The sequence below is a fragment of the Canis lupus genome, chromosome 20 (assembly GCF_011100685.1).
Source record: "Canis lupus familiaris isolate Mischka breed German Shepherd chromosome 20, alternate assembly UU_Cfam_GSD_1.0, whole genome shotgun sequence".
NCBI classification, from domain to species: domain Eukaryota; kingdom Metazoa; phylum Chordata; class Mammalia; order Carnivora; family Canidae; genus Canis; species Canis lupus.
The window spans coordinates 46,058,681-46,078,438 of NC_049241.1; the positions used below are offsets into that span (position 1 = coordinate 46,058,681).

The following is a 19,758-nucleotide window of genomic DNA, read 5'->3' on the forward strand; positions in this document are numbered from 1 at the left end:
TGAATACAACCAACAGCCCCAGAAAATTCCCAGGGACAGAAAAGAAAACTTCTGTTTCCTGTACTCACAACACCTCTGACACCACATGTGGGTTTTCCATACTGGGTAATTCTGACATTACCTGGAGTTAGTACAAACCCCCAACAGGAGAGGGCTGTAGTCCCATGAGATTGCCTCTACTTCCAACATCAGCCACAAATCCGGGTCTCCAGGACTGCTGACAGACTGGCTACAAATCAGAAATCTCCTGTGACCCCCTCTTTGGATTCTGTAATTTGCTAGAACTGCTCACAGAATTCAGGAAAGTGCTTTATGTGCTGTTACTGATTTGCTATAAGGGATACCACTGAGGAAGGGCCAGATGAAGAGATGCACTGGGCATGGTATGTGGGAAGGGGTGTGGAGCTTCCATGCCCCCTCTAAGTGGCTATCCTCCCAGCACCTCCACCCTTTCACCAAGCTGGAAGCTCTTCAAGCCCTGTACTTTGTGCTACAGAGGCTTCAGGACATAGCTACGATTGATTAAATCATTGGCCATTGGCTATTGAGTATCAATCTCCCGCAGCTCTTCCCTCTTTGGACTCTAATCACGTGGTTGGTTCCCTGACAACCAGCTCCCATACTCAGGTGTGTTCCAAAAGTCACCCCATTAACAGAAAGTCAGGTGTGGTTGGAAGCGGTTCGTTATGAATAACAAAAAGATGCTCCTATATCATTTTTTTAAAAGATTTTATTAATTTATTCATGAGAGACCCAGAGAGAGAGGCAGAGACACAGGCAGAGGGGGAAGCAGGCTCCATGCTGGAAGCCTGAAGTGGGACTCCGTCCCAGGGCCCTGGGATCACAATCTGAGCCAAAGGCAGACGCTCAACCACTTAGTCACCCAGGTGCCTCTATCAAGTGCCTTCCATCTGTCAGACACTGTATCAGTGAATTTAATCTCCAAATTGGTCTGCAAGGAAATGCTGTGATCTCCACTTTGTAGCTGGGGCAATTAAAAGGCTCAGAGAGGCATGCCTGGGTGGCTCAGCGGTTGAGCAGCTGCCTTCAGCCCAGGGCGTGATCCTGGAGTTCCGGGATCGAGTCCTGCATCGGGCTCCTTGCATGGAACCTCTGCCTGTGTCTCTGCCTCTCTCTCTGTGTCTCTCATGAATTTACAAAAAAAAAAAAAAAAAAAAAAAGGCTCAGAGATGTCAAGCAGTCTCTTACATGTCACACAGCTGGTAAATGTTAGAGTCACAATTTGAATTTGCACTTGGCTCCACTGGACCCACACTGCCCCGTGTAGTGGTCCTTCTGAGATTCTGGTCACTCTGGGTGTCCTGGGTTCCTCAGCCGCAAGATGCATTTTCCTTCCTTCTTTTTACTTTTATTGAGGTGATAATGACATACTGCAAAGTTCACCATTTTAAAGGGAACAATTCAGTGGCATTTAGTATATTCAAGATATTGGGCAACTGTTGCCTCCCTCTGGTTATAGAACATTTTTACCACCCCTAAAAGAAATCCCATACCCTTTAGCAGTCGCTCTTCATTCCTCCTTGAATCTAGAAAGTAGCCAGCAATTAGATTTCCAGTATGCTGCCCCAGATCTGTCCCTGTTGTAAAGGCCAAGGGGTGGTGCGCCTGCTTGCCCCTCCCTAGCAGGGGTGCCCTGTGTTGGGGGGGGCAATGGAAGAAGGTGCCCAGGCTCTGTATGTCAGGTCTCAAAACCCCTGCCCCACTCACAACTGGAGCTAGAGAGGAAATCCCAGGTCTCTCCCTAAGATTTCCACTTCCCGGTAATTTCCCCGTGTCTGCAGGGCCACACTGGCCTGGAGCCAGCTCTGCTGCTTGGCACAGAAGACCACTGTCCCCCGTGGCCTGTCCAGGTTCATATGATGCCAAGCATCTCAGAGAGATGTTCCCCAACGAGCCAAGCAGAGCCGGTTCCTCCTGGAACAACACCACTGAGAAATGCTTTTGCCTTCTGGGGGTGGTGGGGGCTGGGAAGGGGTGCACAGAGCAAGGCGCTGGAGGTGTTGGGGGAGCTGCTCCAAGCACAGGGATCTGGGACAGGATGGACTTGCTAGATCCAAATTTCCAAAGCAAGTTCAACAGCTCGCACTTCAAGTTGCTGCCCAAGAGGCACATAGGGCCCCGGGTGTGGCCGGCAGTGCCAGCCACTCCCTGCCAGCCACGTTCCTGCTGAGGAGCATGCCTGGGGCTTCTTTTTTCTTGAGCAGCAGCTTTTTTTTTTTTTTTTTTTTTTTTTTAAAGATTTGATTTATTTATTCATGAGAGACACAGAGAGAGAAAGAGACAGAGACAGGCAGAGGGAGAAGCAGGCTCCATGCTGGGAGCCTGATGTGGGACTCGATCCCGGGACTCCAGGATCACACGCCCTGGGCCGAAGGTGATGCTAAACTGCTGAGCCACCCAGGGATCCCCTTGAGCAACAGCTTTATTGAGATATACTTTACATGTCATACAATTTACCCTCTTGAAGTGTTCAATTCACTAGTTTTTAGTACAGAGTTGTGCAACTGTCACCACGGTCCATCCTAGAGCATTCCCATCACTCCCAAAGGAGACCCCGTCGTGCCATCCATCAGTCACTCCTCTTCCCCCCGCCCCAGCTCCTGGCAACCACTAATCGTTTTGTCACTGTGGATTTGTCTGTTCTTGATATTCCATATAAATGGAATCACCTACTGTTTGTATCTGGCTTCTTTCTCTCAGCATGATGTTTTTGGGATTTATCCATGTTGTAGCATGTATCAGGGCTTCTTTCCTCTTAAGGCTAATCCTCCGTTGCACGGATGGACCACATTTTGTTTATCCATCCATGTGTTGATGGACATTTGTGTTGCTTCTGCCTTTTGGCGATCGTGACTAGTGCTGCTGTGAACATGTGTGTCCAATCTGTTGGAACACCTGCTTTCAATTCTTGGGGTCTAAGCCCAGCGCTGGAATTGCTGGATCCTATGCAAAATCTGAAGGAACTTGAAGGAACCACTTCCTTCTTTTGTGAGGTTACTATAAAGATGATAATGAAGTGTCATCATGTAAAGAATAGGACACCCTGTCAAATATGAATCCTACATAAAAAGTAATACGTTTATGTTTAGTCTAAGTATGTTCCAAATATCGCTGGGATATACTTATACTAAAAAAAAACCCAAACACAACTTTTTATTGGGTCGTTTATCTGAGATTCAAATTTTGAAATATTTTTACTTGCTCTCCCTAATTCACGTCTTTTCTCTGCCGAAAACGTTATTTAGCCCCATGCTTACTTACATGGGGCTTGCTTACTGTTTACAGTCTGTCTTTTGTGTATATGCCCCGAAAATGGAGCTGTTGGATCATATGGTAATTCTATGTTTAGCTTTTCAAGGAACCACCAGACTGTTTTCCTCAGCAGCTGCACCGTTTTAAATTCCCACCAGCAGTGCACACATTTTTCCACATCCTCACCAAAACTTGTTATGGTTTATTTATTTATTTATTTATTTATTTATTTATTTATTTATTTTTAATTAATTAATTTTTTAAACTGGCTGCTTGGAGCCCTTTTTCTTTCTTTCTTTCTTTCTTTCTTTCTTTCTTTCTTTCTTTCTTTCTTTCTTTTTTTTTTTCTTTTCTTTTCTTTTCTTTTCTTTTTGGAGCTTTTTTTCCACTTGGTACAAGGCACATGGTTCCAGGGTGTCAGAAAGGCTTGCCTGTGGCTTGGATAGTAAAGAGTGGTGTTCTCTCAACTTCTTTTTTGGTGTTTTGCTGTTTTAATATAAAAGAGCTCAACTGCTTCTGCTTGCTGCAGTCTGCCTGGTCTAGGGAGAGGGGAGGGGCTCTGATGAGCCTCGCTGCCTTCTGAAGCCTGATGATGGCCACTCAGGATGGGGACTCAGTGTTGGTTTTGCCAGGCTGGCCACCAGGCTGCTTCCTCATGGCTTCCAGAGCCAAGTCACAGGTGATCTTGCCGCTGGAGTTCTGGAGAGATCCCAAGGGTTCTGGGGACTCCAACACTATAGCCATGAACGGGAGAGTGGACCTCCTAAAAAAGAACCTTGCCCACCAGTGACCTAGGTTGGCCTTGAGGAGACCAGGGTGGTGAGGGATGCCTTCCCCAGGATCCTCTGCACTTCCGCAGGAGCTGTTACTGGAAGTGGAGACCAGGTGGCACAGGTAATAGTTATGGGTGGTCACTATTGAGCCGCTGGAGGGGACGGCTGTCATCCTGTCTCTTGTGACCTGGTGGGAACCTCGGTGGTGACCCCTCATGGACCCTGGGGCACGATCACAGGTTGCAAGGACAGGGATGCTAGGCCACGGAGCCCTTTTGCAGAGGAGACCACTAAAGGCTGCTCCACGACAGAAGTGGGCACAGGGTGCGCGGGGGCTAACACCCCTGTTTGGCTATTATGGTCTATTTAAAAAAACAACAAGAAACCATTGTAATAGGTGTGAAGTGATATCTTGTGGGTTTTTTTTTTTGTTTTTTGTTTTTTTTAAATTTTTATTTATTTATGATAGTTACAGAGAGAGAGAGGCAGAGACACAGGCAGAGGGAGAAGCAGGCTCCATGCACCGGGAGCCCGACGTGGGACTCGATCCCGGGTCTCCAGGATCGCGCCCTGGGCCAAAGGCAGGCACCAAACCGCTGCGCCACCCAGGGATCCCGATATCTTGTGGTTTTAATTTGCATTTCCCTAATAATTAGTGATGTTGAGCATCTTTTCATGTGCTTGTTGGCCATCTGTATGTCTTCCTTAGAGACACATCTATTCAGATCCTTTGCCCATTTTGGAACTGGGTTGTTTGCTTTTTATTGTTGTTGGGCTGCAGACACTCTTAATATATCCTGGGTATTAATCCATTATCAGATATCTGATTCACAAATATTTTCTCCCACTCTTTGGGTTGCCTAAAATCCTATTGTTTAAGCCACCCATTTATGATAATTTGTTATAGCAGCCACAAGAGACTCATACAGTATTGTTCCTCCCATGCCCTTGCCTGGCCTGGAATTCATGTGTGATGTGTGTGTGTGCGCACGTGTACACACACACACACACACACACACCCTTCCAAACATTTTGGTTGTTCCTGGGAAGAGTGAATGTTCACTCTTCTCCATGGGCAAAGGGAGAGTGCTGGGCAGATCTCGGCCTGGATTTTTCCTGATCTGTGAAGGTGCCTTGGAAGGTGCTTCCCTTGTCCATGGAGATTCCCAGTAGCCCTTGCACCTTGCTTCTGAACAGCTTCTCCCACACGCTCTCCTTGGGTGTCTTTTCTAAACACCTGGGAATCCTGGAGAAGATACTGAGGTTGAGGCACGCAGCAGGTGGTGAGGATGAGCACGCCCTTGACTCCATCTTTGCTATAGTGGCTGCAGTGGCTCTGGTTCAGTTGTCAACACGCAGCTCTTTGTACCTGCCCAGGAGCTACACACCCTCTAAGTGAGTGGCCAGGGGCCGGTCACCCAGATTGAGGTTCTTGTAGCCTCACTGGAGACCATTGCTCCAGGGGATCAAGTGGTACTCCTGGCAGGCATGCCCCTAGAGGCTGAGGCTACCCTGAGTCAGTGTGGAGTGGAGGCTCTGACCACCCTGGAAGTAGCTGGCTGCATGGTTCCCTGGCCCGTGCTGGGAAAGTAAGAGGGCAGACTCCCCAGGTGGCCAAACAGGAGAAAAAGAAGAAGACAGGCCGAGCTAAGTGGTGGATGCGGTACAACCAGCAATGTCGTGCCCACCTTTGGTAAGAAGGGCTCCAATGCCAACTCTTAAGTCCATTGTAATCCTGGCTTTTCCCAAGAAAGCCGCTTAGTGCAGTCAAAAAAGACGCTATTAGAGTTCGCTCCCAGGACCCCCTGGGTTTGGGGAAAATCAAGAAGCCCTCCTGCCCATTTTCTTTGCTGAGATCAGGTGAGGCTGGCTGAAGAGCCCCCCTCATGGCCTACTCTGAACCCCAGGACTTGGGAGTGGGCTCACACTGGCAGTGGGGAGAGACCTCTGATCCTCTGCAGAGCCAGCACTCCTGGTCCCACATCTCTGGGCATAGAGGGCAGGAGGTGCAGGAAATCTCCCTACCTAGTCTGAACCCCCCTACCCCCTAGGCAACAGGAAGTGAAAATGCTCAGCTCTTGTTAAAATGCCTTCCTGTACCCTTTCCCTGGCTGCTGTTTTCCCGCTTGTCCTATGAACGTGGCACCTCCTTCCTTCATCAGTTTATCCCTCATTCCCTGGATGAACACATAGGCGGCTCCTGGTTATTCACTGCTCCTAACAAGGCTGCTGTGAAAGCTCTTGACTGGAGCACCTTGGCATCTGTGTCCTTCCAGTAGGATCAGAGGTTAGATGCAGTTTCGGCCTTGTTAGTATGGCCAGTGGCTCCCCAAGTAATGTCGCTGCCGTGCCCTTCCAGGCAGTGAACAACTTGCCCCATCACTGCTCCTGCACACAGGCATGCCCTGTTCTAGCTCTGGCTTTGGGGTCCCTGCCATGCTGTGCTAAACACCTGTACCTTGCAGGCGATGAGTCTGCACATCTGTCTTCCAGTACCAAGACCAGACTCTGACCCCTCAGAATGTCTAGGAATTGACTGGCTCCATGGAAGAACAAAATGCTTTTCAACAATAGGACCACCTCCCTCATCCGCCCACCCAGACCTGGCCCCCTATGCAACTCATCACTGGCATGCTAAGAGATGTTTAACAATCTCCCAGTGGGGGGCACCTGGGTGGCTCAGTGGTTGAGCAGCTACCTTCAGCTCAGGTCATGATCCCCGGGTCCTGAGACGGAGTCCCATATCGGACTCCCCACAGGGAGCCTGCTTCTCCCTCTGCCTGTGTCTCTGCCTCTCTCTGTCTCTCTCATGGATAAATAAACAAAATCTTAAAACAAAACAAAACAAACTCCTGGTGGGACCAACCCAGCCAGTTCTGCCTTGACGTGACATTCCTAAAAATGACCACACTCTGCAAATTCGCACCAACCACAGGGCTTATGGGAAAACAGGGTCAGGCCACAACTTAAAAACTGTGTCATTGACACATTAAAAAAAAAAAAAAAAAAAGACCAGCACCTACTGAAAGCGGTAGCACTGCTGCACACATGTAAAGTGGCTTAGAATGATGTGAATACTACAGCAAGTACTTGACCTTTAGAAGGGACCTGAGGTTCACAGGTGGACGTGGTGTGGGAAGGCTGTAGCCAGGTTTCCAGATAGGGTCTGTTGTGGTAGCTCCTAACAGCTGAGGGAGTGTGTAGATGTTGAGGGGCGTGTGTGGTGGGGGGTGGGGGGTTGTTGTATATTCCCATGCAACTCGGGTCAGCCGGGTACAGTTTTCTGCATTTCTCCAGCTTTGCCCCTTAAAAAACCCTGCATAAGCACCACCACATTCGATCACATTATGCTCAAATCCGTCTCTGAGGTCTCCATCATGTTGGAACAAATTTGTGCTTTCAAAGCAAATTAGAGCACAATGGATGGGGCTCCCCCCCCCAACTCCTCATCCCCCAGCAGTTTGAGGCTACCAGCAGGAAGTCACTAAATGTGATGTGGGGAGGGATGTGTAGTATTACAGTTTTTTCACCATCAGATACAAGAGTCAGGGGTATCCTCAGGAGCACAGAGAATAGTGAGATGCAGTGAAATGAGGAAGTGATAACTTTCGAGTACTTGCAACTTTTATTTTTAATATCATGGATTTAATTGCAAGTTTGTACAACTCAGCTTTTAGCGATGGCCTTGCGAAACGAGGGCTCACACGTTTCCTGGAAATGGATCACCTGGCTTTTCCCCAGGGCCCCGCTGCAGCTCAGGGGGCCGGTGAGGATGTCGGCACATGTGTACTGAGTGCCCACGTGTCTGGGGCCAGGTGTCCAGCAGCAAATGGGGCTTATATCTCCGGGGAGACAGACAGGAAGCAAGGGCTCCTGGGATAAAACGATCATTGCTCCCATGTTGGGCACCAGAGCATCAAACTGGGTGATGAGGGCATGGTGGTGTCTATTATTCACCCCATTAGTGAAGGAGGGATCCCCTGCATCAAACAATTTAAGATGGCCTAACACACAACACCCAACACCAGTCTGATGAGATGGACAGACAGCAGCTTGTCACATAAACTCACAACCCTGGGTTGGAAGAGGACCCAGCTCGCCATGCAAGACCACATGGAGGTTGCATTTGGGAGGGGAGTGAACCCCCAGAGGCTGTGGGAGGCAGACTTTCCAGTAACAGGAGGGTGAGGGGGTCCTTGGTCCCAGGGGAGGATGTGATTGGCTTGTTTGAAAGACAAGGAGGGGAGACTTGCTAGGCCGGGGACTGGCGGGGTATAACTGGATGGGGTCACAGAGGTGGGAAACAGCCTCTTCTGCCGAGTGGGGGGCATACATAGTGAGAGCAGGGAACTCACAGGCCTTTGGGGACCCATAAGGGCAGCAGGTCCAATCTGAGGCCTTACAACACAGGCAGTCAGGGAAGGAAGGGCAGTGGGGCTCGCCCTGAAGGTAGGGGAGGAGGGGGTGCAGCCTTGTGATTCCACGAGGAAGACCATTCCAGGCAGAGGGGACGGCTGGCATCTCTGCTGGAGGGTGTGGTGGGTGGCAGGTGGCAGTCCGTGGATTCATGGAGGCCAGTGTGGCTGGAGCCCAGTGGAGGAGGGACAAAGGGAGGGGCAGGAGGGGGCAGGAGGCTGGTTTCAAGGCTGGAGAGTGGGACCCATTTACGGAAGAGCAGGAGGAGGCGTTGCGGGCTGGGCAGGACAGACCCACATCAGGAGGGTGAGACCAGATGTCCCTGCCTGGTGCCGGAGAGGACAGAGTTTAGGGGCCTGTGCCTCTTCTTGGTCTCAGCACCCCGGTGGCGCCTGCTGCCCGCCCCCTTCCGCCCAGGCTCCTGCGGGGCCTCTCCAGCATCTGCTAGGGCAAGCCCTGTCTGCCCTGTGTCCCCACTGCCTGCCCAGGGCTTGGCCTAAAGCCAAGAGAGGGCTGGTGCGCAGGCCATCCAGAGGCCCCACAGTGCCTGGGAGCAGGGAGGGTTCAGAGGAAGCTTCTGGGAGGAGCAGAATTGGGTGGAATTGGGTAGCTGAAGGGAAAAGGCCAAAGAGCAGAGTTTGAGGGGTCAACACAAAGCATCTGAGGAACTGGGGTGAGACTGAGCCATCAGGGTGGCCTCGGGGCAGCCTGGAGTTTGGACTTGGTCCCAAAGAACAGGGATCCCCAAAGATTTGGGGCAGGAGGGGAGAGTGGTCAGCAGTAGTTTTAGGAGGACCCCTGTAGCTAGACTGGTCCTCTTAGAGGGGGAAACGGTGCCAGTTGAGGGTGGGGGTGATGCTGGGAGGAGGGGGACAGGACTTGAACATGATAAAGAAGGAGGTGTGCCCCCCCATCCTATGGCAATGGGGCTATTGCTCAGTTGGGGACACTCTGAGGGGCAGGAGAGTAAGGGGTGCTGGCCCTACCCTGCTGTAGGCCAGAGGGGAAAGGAGGCCCACAGAGGGGAGGGCCTGACTCAGGACCTGTGGACAGCGGCAGGGGTGGGTGCTGCGAGGGTAGAAGTGAGGGCCAGCAGTCAGGCACCGGGGGACACTTGCGCATCTGGAAGGTTCACCCCGTGGCCAGCCTGTCTCCTCTATGCTCCTGAGGCCGCGTACACCGGACAGGTCGCCGGGCTTTAGCTGGGGTGGGCGCCTCACAGCATCCCCCGGGGAGGCCGGGGCGGGTCGGGTCGGAAGAGGGGGCCATGCGGGGGGTGGGGGCGATCCAGGAGGAGGCAGGGGAGGCGGGTCCCAGGAGGATGAGACCCCAGGAAAGGGGAGCGGGGGCGATGCGGGGGGCAGGAAAGGACCGCTCGGATCCGAGGAAGGAGGACGTGGACCCGGCCTGGGGGTCAGGTCCGGGCAGGGGGCGGGGCAAGTCCGGAGAGCGCCCTGGCAGGGGGAGGAGTCCCGAGGAGGGAGCGGGGGCGGGGCGGGCGGCCGGGCTGGGGGGACGGGGGCAGTGCAGGGAGGGGGCGGGGTGAGGGGGAATAGGGGCCCTGTCAGGTCCGAGGGTCTGGGGATGAGCCGCCGAGGGGTCCGGGCAGGGGGCGCGGCGGAGGCGGTGGAGGCGGTGAGTCCCGGGACCGGCGCGGGGAGGGGGGCGGAGCGGGCGGGGCGGGGCGAGCTGGGGGCGGGGCGAGCTGGGGGCGGGGCGGGGCGGGGCGGGGCGGGGCGGGGCGGGCCGAGGCGGGTCCGGGGAGGGGGCTGGTCCGGGGCTGCCCCAGCTCGGCCAGCGGCGGAGCGGGGCGCATGGCGCCGTGCGCACGGCGCGGGGGCTGCGAACAAAGGGCCCCCGGCGGCGCAGGGGGCACCGCGGCGCTCGGACCCCGGCCCTGGCCCAGCCCCGGCCCGGCCCCCTCCCTGGGCGCGGCGCCCCCGCGGAGCCGGAAAATGCGGGGCGCCCTGCCCTGCGCGCTGCTGCGCCTCCTGCTCGTGCTGCGGTCGCCGCGGGACGGCGAGTGCGCTGCGCCCCAGGCCCCGTGAGTTGCCGCGGGCGACGGCGGAGGCTGGCTGTCTTCTCGGGGAGGGGCCCCGGGGACCGGGTCAGCGAGGGGCAGCGACCCGTTCGAGGCGACACAGCCTCCGCACCGGGCGGGACCTCGAGTCTGGTGCCCCGACTCCCGGGGTCGGGGGAAGGGGGCGCCCCGAGCCCTCAGACGCGGCCACCCGGAGGGGTTCCCAGAGCTCAGGCTGCGAGGCCGGCGCCCCCTCCCCGCCTCACCCGGGGGTGCGCGGGGGCTGTCGTCGCGGGTGGTGGTTTCAGGCTGTCGGGGGCGCGGAGGGAAGAGGTGCGTGTCTTGGCTGGGACGTGGGAGAGACCTACCGGCCGGTCTCCTTGGGAGGGCGTGGTGGCCCGAGGAAGTGTTTGTTTTGCTTCCACATTTTTCTTGAAGTTTGCCTGCGGAGCTTCTGGTGGGTTGACACAGTGAGGAGGCGAATTAACTAGCTCCTAAGGAGAATTTCCCGTGAGTTGGCTTCATCGGGAATATTTCCAGACCTGCCGAGTTGGGGTGAGCCCTGGAGGCTGTGGGTTCAGGGAGGCCACCTGGAGCTGCCCAAGCTTCAGCTTTTATGAGGTGGTTTGTTCAAGTCGTGCGTGCTTAGGAGTTCCCAGAAAACAGGTCAAGCATGGGGCTTGGTGGGTGGTGTCTCTTCCAGCCACGGCTCCTTTGGAAAAGGAAGACACCATGCTGGGCCATCCTTGAGCCATGGGATTTACCTCTCCTGGGCCCTTGTGAAATTGGAATTCAGCAAATTTTTGTCCCGGGTGTTTCAAAGCAGGCACTCCTTAAAATAGAGGTTTTCAGCCAGCGGGGACCGATTTTTGTTTCCCTGGGGGTCATTCGGCAATTTTAGCGGGGGGCATTTTTGACTCACATCTAGGGGGAGGCAATGCTGCTGGAATCTACCGAGTGGAGGCCAGAGTTGCTGCGAAAGAAACGTTTTGTCATGTGCAGGTCCACCCTCATCACAAAGCTTGACCCGGCCCTAAATTAGAGACCCTGCTTTATAAGGACCAAGTTCAGAGTTGGGTTGAACTGCAACTCTGGGTTGCAGAGTTTCGAAGGGTTTTCAGGAGCATTTGCCTCTGGCTAATAAAGTCATCCTTCTGTCGAGGGACATGGAATCCCTGTGCTGGAAGACACACACTAGGAAGTGAAGTTGCAAAATTACTGACCCAGGTTCTAGATTAGTTAACCTCTAAGCCAGGGCCATGGTCCACCCAGTGGAGGGATCCTGTTTTAGGAATAGCCCTGGATACCCACTTCTGTGACCATGTGATTTTTTAAAAAATATTTTATTTATTTATTTATTTATTTATTTATTTATTTATTTAAACTTATTTTTAAAATATGTTATTTATTTATTTGAAAGAGAGAGAGTGCACACACATGAACAGGGGTGCGGGGGTGGGGGAGAAGGAGAAGCAGACTCCTTTCTAAGCAGGAAACCCATTGCGGGGCTCAGTCCCAGAACCCTGGGATCATGACCTGAGCCAAAGGCAGATGCTTGCTTAATGGGCTGAGCCACCCAGGTTCCCAGACCCATGTGATTTTTGCATGAGGAATCCCTGACCCCACAAAGCAGCATGGATTTGCACATTGTAGTAAGACCAAGACTGTCTGCTTTTTATCAAACACCACCTTTTCCAGGCCGGGACCTGCTGAGACCAAAGGATGAGAAGCAGTGTCAGTCGTGATGCCAAGGGGGTGCATCAGGTCAACAATGCTTAGCCAGCAAGCATCCCAACAGCTGCAACTCATGAACCTCAGGGAGAGTTAATTTGGTTCTGTTGGGTTCTCTAGGTCCTTTGGGTGAAAAATCTAACTCAGATCTGGATGAAGGCTTTAAGGGGAGACTAAGGAAAATGAACATATGGATTTGTCTATTCCCCAAATACTCTTCCCCAGTCTGCATGTGCTGGGGTTCCTCTGGGAGCTAGATGGAAAGGTTATTCCTAGAAGAGGTTGAGGTTCCCCTGCAGCAGGCAGGACACATAGGAAGCTGGAGTCATTGCACCCCCGGGTTGGTGTTGGAATTAGATAATACACAGCATGTCCCTAGGGTGATGATGCTTACCCAGGATCAGCACAGTTACGCACCCAGGGTCACTGCACGCTGTGTGAACTGCTGAGGCCAGACGCTGCCCACAGGAACCTGGTCATTGCGAGTGGTTGTTGGTGCTGGAGTCGGACAGAACGTTGGACTCCCAGGGTCATTACTGGTTCTGGTCATTGCTGGATCTGGGCTGTGTACCTACAAAACTAGGGTCTTGGCACATTCTCATCAGTGCTGGAGATACATAGTAAGTTATCTTATGTCCTGAGGTCCTTGCAGACTCCGGTCTGTCCTGAAGTAGGACAGTCCACGTAGGAACCCAAAGCGCGTGAACTCTGGCCACTGTTCAAGCTGGACAGAGCACGGCAGGCTTCCAGGGTTGGTGCTGCGGCCGGACAGGACTCAACAGGAAGCCACTGTGTCTTTTGAAATGCCCCATTTTTCATGAAGTTTTAATAAAGTCCAGTTTATCAATGATTTCTTTGATGGATCCTGCTTTTGGGATCTTTTGCATGAAATCTTTGCTTTAACCCAAGTTCACAAAGCCTTTCTCCTGTGTCCTTCTGGTGTCTTTTTTTTTTTTTATAGTTTTACATTTATTTTATTTTATTTTTTTAAATTTATTTGGGGATCCCTGGGTGGCTCAGCGGTTTAGCGCCTGCCTTTGGCCCAGGGCGCGATCCTGGAGTCCCGGGATAGAGTCCCGCATCGGGCTCCCTGCATGGGACCTGCTTCTCCCTTTGCCTGTGTCTCTGCCTCTCTCTCTCTCTCTCTCTGTGTGTGTCTATCATGAATAAATAAATAAATCTTTAAAATAAAAAAAATTATTTATTTGAGAGAGAGAGAGACAGAGATAGCAACAGAGATAGTGAGAGAGAGCACGAGTGAGGAGAGCAGAGGGAGAAGCAGGCTTCCCACCAAGCAGGGAGACTGATGTGGGACTGGATCCCAGGACTCCGGGATCATGACCTGAGCCCAAGGCAGACATGCTTAACCAGCTGAGCCACCGAGGCGCCCCTATAGTTTTACATTTAGATCTCTGACCCAGTTTGAGTTCATCTCAGCATGTGGTGTTCAGTCCGGGATCTAAATTCATCTCCGTGTGTGTGGACGTCCGGTTGTCCCAGAGAGGATTCTGAGAGATGAAAATCTCTCCTAATTTCCTTGCCTGGCCTAGGGTTTTCCCTTTCACCTGTTTCCTTCTGGTGCCTGTAGGTCTGCAGGGTTGGATTTGTGCTACCTTTGCTGTCTGGGCTCTCAGCACTTGCTGTTGCCTTGTGAGCAGTTTTTGTGGGTGAAGATGAAATGAGACTTTCTGATTATCTGTGGAAGGTTGTAGAATACCAGAGGCAGGAGCTCAGGGGGGAGGATCTGTGCCTCAAGTTGGATGCCCTAAGGGTGCCCCAAGGCTCTCTCCTGTCTGATCCACGGCATGTTCCTTCTCCTGGAGTGACAGCTTTCCCATCTGCAAAGGAAGATAATGTTCTCTATGCTCCAGGAGTATCTTCACAGTTCATGAAGCTGAGGATTTTCAGGAAGAGAAACCTGTTTTGGTTCCATTGTTCACAGAGCTTTTTCAGTGTCGGGCCATTTAGTTTATTTTCAGGGTTTTTGTTCTTAAAATTAATGCTGCAGGAAGCTCTTTGTTTCTTTCCACTGGGTTCTGGAGTCCGGTTGCCTGGGTTTGAATCCTGGTCTCTCTTCTTGGCACAAGCACATGACTTGGCTTTCCTTCCTTCCTTCCTTCCTTCCTTCCTTCCTTCCTTCCTTCCTTCCTTTTTCTTTCTTTCTTTCTTTCTTTTTTCTTAGATTTTATTTATTTATTTGACAGAGAGAGAGGAAGAGAAAGCAAGCACAAATGGGGGAGGGGAGAAGGAGAGGGAGTAGCAGACTCCCCATGGAGCAGGGAGCCCGACTCAGGGCCTGATCCCAGGACCTGGTGATCATGACCTGAGCCAAAGGCAGACGCTCAACTGATTGAGCCACCCAAGTGCCCCATGACTTGGCTTTTCTAGGGCTCTAATTTCTGACTCTGTAAATGGCTTTTAGCACTTGTCACAGGGTGGCTCTGAGGATGAAGTGGGATCCTGCCAGTAACTCAGGAGAGTATTTCACAGTGTTGGTGCAGCACGCACAAAGGTCCTGTGGCAGAATAAGATGACTGAAAAGGCCAGAGGCCACAATGCAGACATTGGAAGGGGGTGTGGTGCCAGCTAGATCCAGCGAGGCCAGGTTCTTACCTCATCAGGAGGCTTCAGAGATCAATAAGCCAACCCATGGTCTCAAGGAGCTCACAGGTCAGTGGGGGACACAGATACATAAAATGACAGTGTCATCATGGTGTGGTCAGGTGTAGGTGGAAGCCAATGCAGGGAGTACTGTGACCCAGCCAGAGCGTCAGGGAGGCCGGCAAGAGCTGGGGGTCAGACAGCCTTCGGCCTTCACTGAGGTTCTCCTCTCTGACAGGCCCTATTTGATTGCCGCACCCTCTGTCTTCCGCTCCGGAGTGGAGGAAGTCATCAGCGTGACCATCTTTAACTCCCCCCGGGAAGTTATGGTCCAGGCTCAGCTGGTGGCCCAGGGCGAGGCGGTGGCATGGAGCCAGGGAGCCATCCTGGGTAGGTCCCTGACCAGGGCTTCCTCTCCCTCTGTAGAGTGGCCTTCGGGGCTCAGGCAGTGTGGGCATTGCTTTGCTTCTTTCCCATCTCACCTCCTATCAGGGCAGGGAGAGCAGACTGCCTTCTCCCCACTTTTCAGATGGGGAAATTGAGACCCAGGAGGGGCAGCCACCTGCCCCGTCTAGGAAATCAGAGTGCATTGTTCCTCTGTAGCCCAGGTTCTATTTTTTTTCTCCTTTTTTTTTAAGATTAAAAGAAATTATTCATGAGAGACACAGAGAGAGGCAGAAACATAGTCAGAGGGAAAAGCAGGCTCCCCATGGGGACCTGCCAGGACCCTGGGATCATGACCTGAGCCAAAAGAAGACACTCAACCACTGAGCCACCCAGGTGCTCCCACAGCCCAGGTTCTCTGGGGGCAGATCTGGATGGAGTCAGGCCTTCTTCTGGCTAGAGGTGGGACCGGGGTCCAGAGGGACTCTCATGACTACTTCAGACCTTTTGTTGAGCTTCTAGGACCCCTGTGGTGTTAGATCCAGCCCCCGACTTCCAGCCAGACTGTCACTGAGTTGGGCTCAGGCCTCTGGCCAGCCTCTGCCCTGCTGTCCTTGGTAAACTGCAGATAACAGCAGTGCGGGCCTCCTGGACAAAGGTGGTGAGAGCAGGGAGCTGCCTCAAGGCCTGGAGTCCAGCAGGGCGGACACCTTATTTCTCACGTACAGTGTGATTTGGCCACAGGAGACACAGAGAGATGATGTCAGGGCTCTAAGGCCAGCAAGGTAGCACCTATCCCTTGGGGAGATGAGGGAGAGGCTGGCCTGGAGTGGAAACCGGGAGAGGGCTAGGGTAGGCAGGAGTGAAGTCCTGACTCTGTGGGCCACCCCGAAACCCAGATCAGGTTGGCTTCAGCAACAGAGTGTTTATGGGCTGTCATAACTAGGAAAGTCCACTGGCATCACTGGCTGTCTCCCAGCCCCACTTCTGGGTGGGTCTGTGTCTCCCCAAAGCCTAGAGTGTGACAGGTACGCGAGACCGCTGAGAAATATCCCAGTGTTCTCTCTGATTGGCCTATCTTGGGTCATGTGCTCAATCAATCAATCAATCCTGACCCAACCCCTCTGACCGGGGTGGGGAGGCCTATGCCGATTGGCCCATTTGGGGTCATGTGCTCAACTCTGAATCAATCACTGTGACTGTGGGAAGAGTCACTGAGCCTCAAGAGAGATGGGCGGAACCGCAGCAAACCTCAACTGAGAGCTGGGCAGGTCGTTCCCCCAAGGAAATTGGGGTTCTGCTAGTAGAAAATGGGAATGGATACTGGAAGGCAAAACAGTAGATGCTAAATTAAGTGCTAGAAAGCCTGGACAGGTGTCAGAGTGGTAAATGATTCAGCTTGAGTAAAGAGAGAGGTGATGGGAAAACACATCTACTGGAGGGAAGTCCACTGGGGACCTCAGTCTCCTCTTCTTTCCCTCTACCCTTCTTCTTGTTCCACTCCCCTGGAGAGTTTTCTCTTTGCTCCCCTTACAGCTTACCTTGGGCAGGGGCCGGGATGACATGAATTAAGTATACAGGCTGGCCAATTTTCCCCTGAATAACTTGGCTTTTGTCCATCCCCTCTGGCCTTCAAGCTCTCGCCCGCCAGCTTGGAGTAAACCTCTCACTTTTCCCAATCCCAGGTCAGATCAGCATGACCCAGTATGTGTATTTGTCCACAGACAATCCCTCTGGGTTTGAGAAGGCTCCTAGTTGTAAGGCTGCAGCTCAGGGAGGCAGGCAAACCCAGCTCCCAATTTAACTGTTTTCATCTAATTTTTATTTTTTAGATAAAGGAACAATCAAACTCAAGGTAAGCTATGAATTTTTAACATCTCAATGAACCCCCACCTTGGAAATAATTGATTTGGAATGGAACAAGAGAAGTTTCATGCATGGTGAGAAAAATCATTAACGGTAATGTCAACAATGAATAATGAAGAAAAAATTGAGAAGAGGAGAAAACTCACCCGTGATCCCATCCCCCGTACTTTTCACTTTTGTGTTTCCCTGTAAATCCTCATCCACTTAGAGACATTTCTTTCATAGCTGCAGTTAAAGGGTAGACCCCCTGGTGCTTCCTGCTGTTTTCTCTTAGCGTTGTATAAACATACTTCCCTGTATTCAAATATCTATAATTGTAATTTGCCTTCTATTGGTAAGAGCATGCAGCACATCTCTTTTATGTATTAATCTACTAACCCTTTCCACCTTGTACATGGTTAGATTTCTTTTTTAAAGACTGCTTTCAGGGTTTTGGTAATGTAATCCAAAAGTTGTAAGCATCTTTGTGCATAAAGATGTATTAGCATTCTTTTATTTTTTAAAAATATTTTATTTATTTATTTGAGAGAGGGCATGCATGCGGGGGGCACAGAGGGAGAGGGAGAAGCAGGCTCCCCAGTGAGCAGGAAGCCTGATGCGGGGCTCGATCCCAGGACCCTGGGATCATGACCTCAGCTGAGAGCAGATGCTTAACTGACTGAGCCACCCAGGTGCCCCAGAGATGTCTTAGCATTCCCAATGCCTGCCTTATTGACAGTGGTAGAACCTTTTCTCTATGACAGCAGTTCCCACCTGGTGGGGATGTTTGCCCTCTCCCCCACCTCCAGCCCCAGGACATTGGGCAGTGTCTGGAGACCTTTTTGGTTGTCACAACTGGGGAGGGCACCTACTGGGTGCTCAGCACCCCTGCAGTGCTCAGGACAGTCTCCATGACCAAGAGAGAGCCAGCCCCAGATGTCAGTAGTTGGGAAGCCCTTGATAAAGTCCCAATAGCTGTCCTTTGGGCAGGTCAGCTTTCTAGTGAATCAGAAGGCAGGGTTGCTCTGGACAAGGGTTAAGATTATGCACGATCGGGAAGCCTGGGTGGCTCAGCGGTTGGGTGGCTGCCTTCGGCTCAGGGCTTGATTCCGGGGTCCTGGGATCGAGTCCCACATCGGGCTCCCTGCGAGGAGCCTGCTTCTTCCTCTGCCTCTGTCTCTGCCTCTCTCTGTGTCTGTCATGAATAAATAAATAAATCTTAAAAAAAAGAAAGATTATGCATGATCCCTGGCCACTGCATCTCAGAAGGCACTCTTCACAGGGTCGGTGCTGTGGATTTGTATAAGAGACCAGTGAAGGGCTATATAATTCTAGGAGAAGGGGCCAGAGGATCTTCAGACTAACTAGAGACTCCAGGGACACCTGGTGGCTCAGTGGTTGAGCACCTGCCTTTGGCTCTGGTGGTGATCCCTGGGTCCTGGGATCGAGTCCTGCATCGGGCTCCCCATGGGGAGCCTGCTTCTCCCTCTGTGTCTCTGCCTCTCTCTGTATCTCATGAATAAATAAATAAATAAAACCTATTTTAAAAAATGCAGACTAGAGACTCCATAAAAAGCCTGGGGATCCTTAACTCTTAGAATAGCTCCTGATTAGCAATTCTCCACTTGGGAATGTGGTGATTCTGGTCCCTCAGGAAACCCTGGCAGTGGCTGGAGACATTTCTGGATACTGGCCATAGCTGCCATAACTGGTGGTGGGGGTTCCTACTGGCATCTGGTGGGCAGAGGCCAGAGATGCTGCCCAACGCCCTGCAATGACAGAGTGGCCCCCACTGCAAAGAATGATCCAGTCCTAAGTGTCAGTGGTGCCAACGCTGAGACACACTCTGTCGTTCGCAAAGCTCTGCGCTCTGCCTGCAGGTGCCCACGGGCCTCCGGGGCCAGGCCCTCCTGCAGGTGTGGGGCCGCAGCCAGCAGGCAGAGGAGGGCCCCCTCTTCCACAACCAGACCTCCGTGACCGTGGACAGCCGGGGCGCCTCTGTGTTCATCCAGACTGACAAGCCGGTGTACAAGCCCCAACACCGAGGTGGGCAGCTCTTGGGAGTTGGGGGAGGGCTGGCCCCAGCCTGGGCCGCCGCACATGACTGTCTCCTTCCCTTCCAGTGCTCATCAGGATCTTAACGGTCACCCCAGACCTGAGGCCTGTCAGCGAGAAGGTGAGATCAGCTTCTAAAACCCTGTGCCTGGAATACACCTGCCCCTGGGACCCCCTGGCCAGGGGAGCCACCAGCAACTGGTCTTTCTCCATCACTCCTCCGCCCCCCCATCCCAGCCTTCCAGTTTCTACCTCCATTCTCGGTTTTGTCTGGTGGCTCCGAGTCCCCTGGGGAGCCAGGGCGGGGTCCGTGGGACAGAGGGAAGCCAAAGCATGGTGAGAGAGTAGCAGCGTGCTCAGAGGGCTGGGGGCCTGCGGGGCCGTGTGCTCACTGCCTGCCTGTCTGTGTTGCAGCTGGAAGCCTACATTCTGGTGAGTGGCGTGTAACCCCCTCCGCTCTGCCTCGGGGGCCGGTTAGCCTGTTCTCTGCCGACCTGGTCGACTGCCGAGGTAGATCCTGCCTGTCCCAGTGCCTAACAAGGCTGGGACTGGGTCTGTCTTGGGGTCCAGATCCTCCCTGGGATGGGCTACGTGTGTGTCTGTCTCTGTTGATTTGCACACAGCTCCCTAAATGAGGAGATCGGGCTCCTTTTGTCCCTG

At 52.7% G+C, this 19,758-nt stretch overlaps 1 protein-coding gene and 1 pseudogene across 10 annotated transcripts in view; one reads left to right on the top strand and one right to left on the bottom strand.

Moving 5' to 3' along the window:
• Positions 1 to 3,926: 3,926 nt before the first annotated feature.
• Positions 3,927 to 4,218, bottom strand: LOC111091414 (annotated as a pseudogene).
• A 6,161-nt stretch (positions 4,219 to 10,379) lies between these two features.
• CPAMD8 (C3 and PZP like alpha-2-macroglobulin domain containing 8) overlaps positions 10,380 to 19,758 on the top strand; it is a 76,842-nt gene continuing 67,463 nt past the window's right edge. For 9 of the 10 annotated variants that reach the window (XR_005375031.1, XR_005375032.1, XM_038566939.1 and 6 more), the window contains exons 1-6: positions 10,380 to 10,506; positions 15,053 to 15,204; positions 17,031 to 17,053; positions 18,924 to 19,089; positions 19,167 to 19,219; positions 19,513 to 19,530. Coding sequence is in view for 7 of the 10 variants with exons in the window: in XM_038566939.1 (XP_038422867.1) it covers positions 10,418 to 10,506; positions 15,053 to 15,204; positions 17,031 to 17,053; positions 18,924 to 19,089; positions 19,167 to 19,219; positions 19,513 to 19,530 (501 nt within the window). In the remaining 3 variants the exon portion in view is untranslated. The other variant, XM_038566944.1, reaches the window with a different exon arrangement.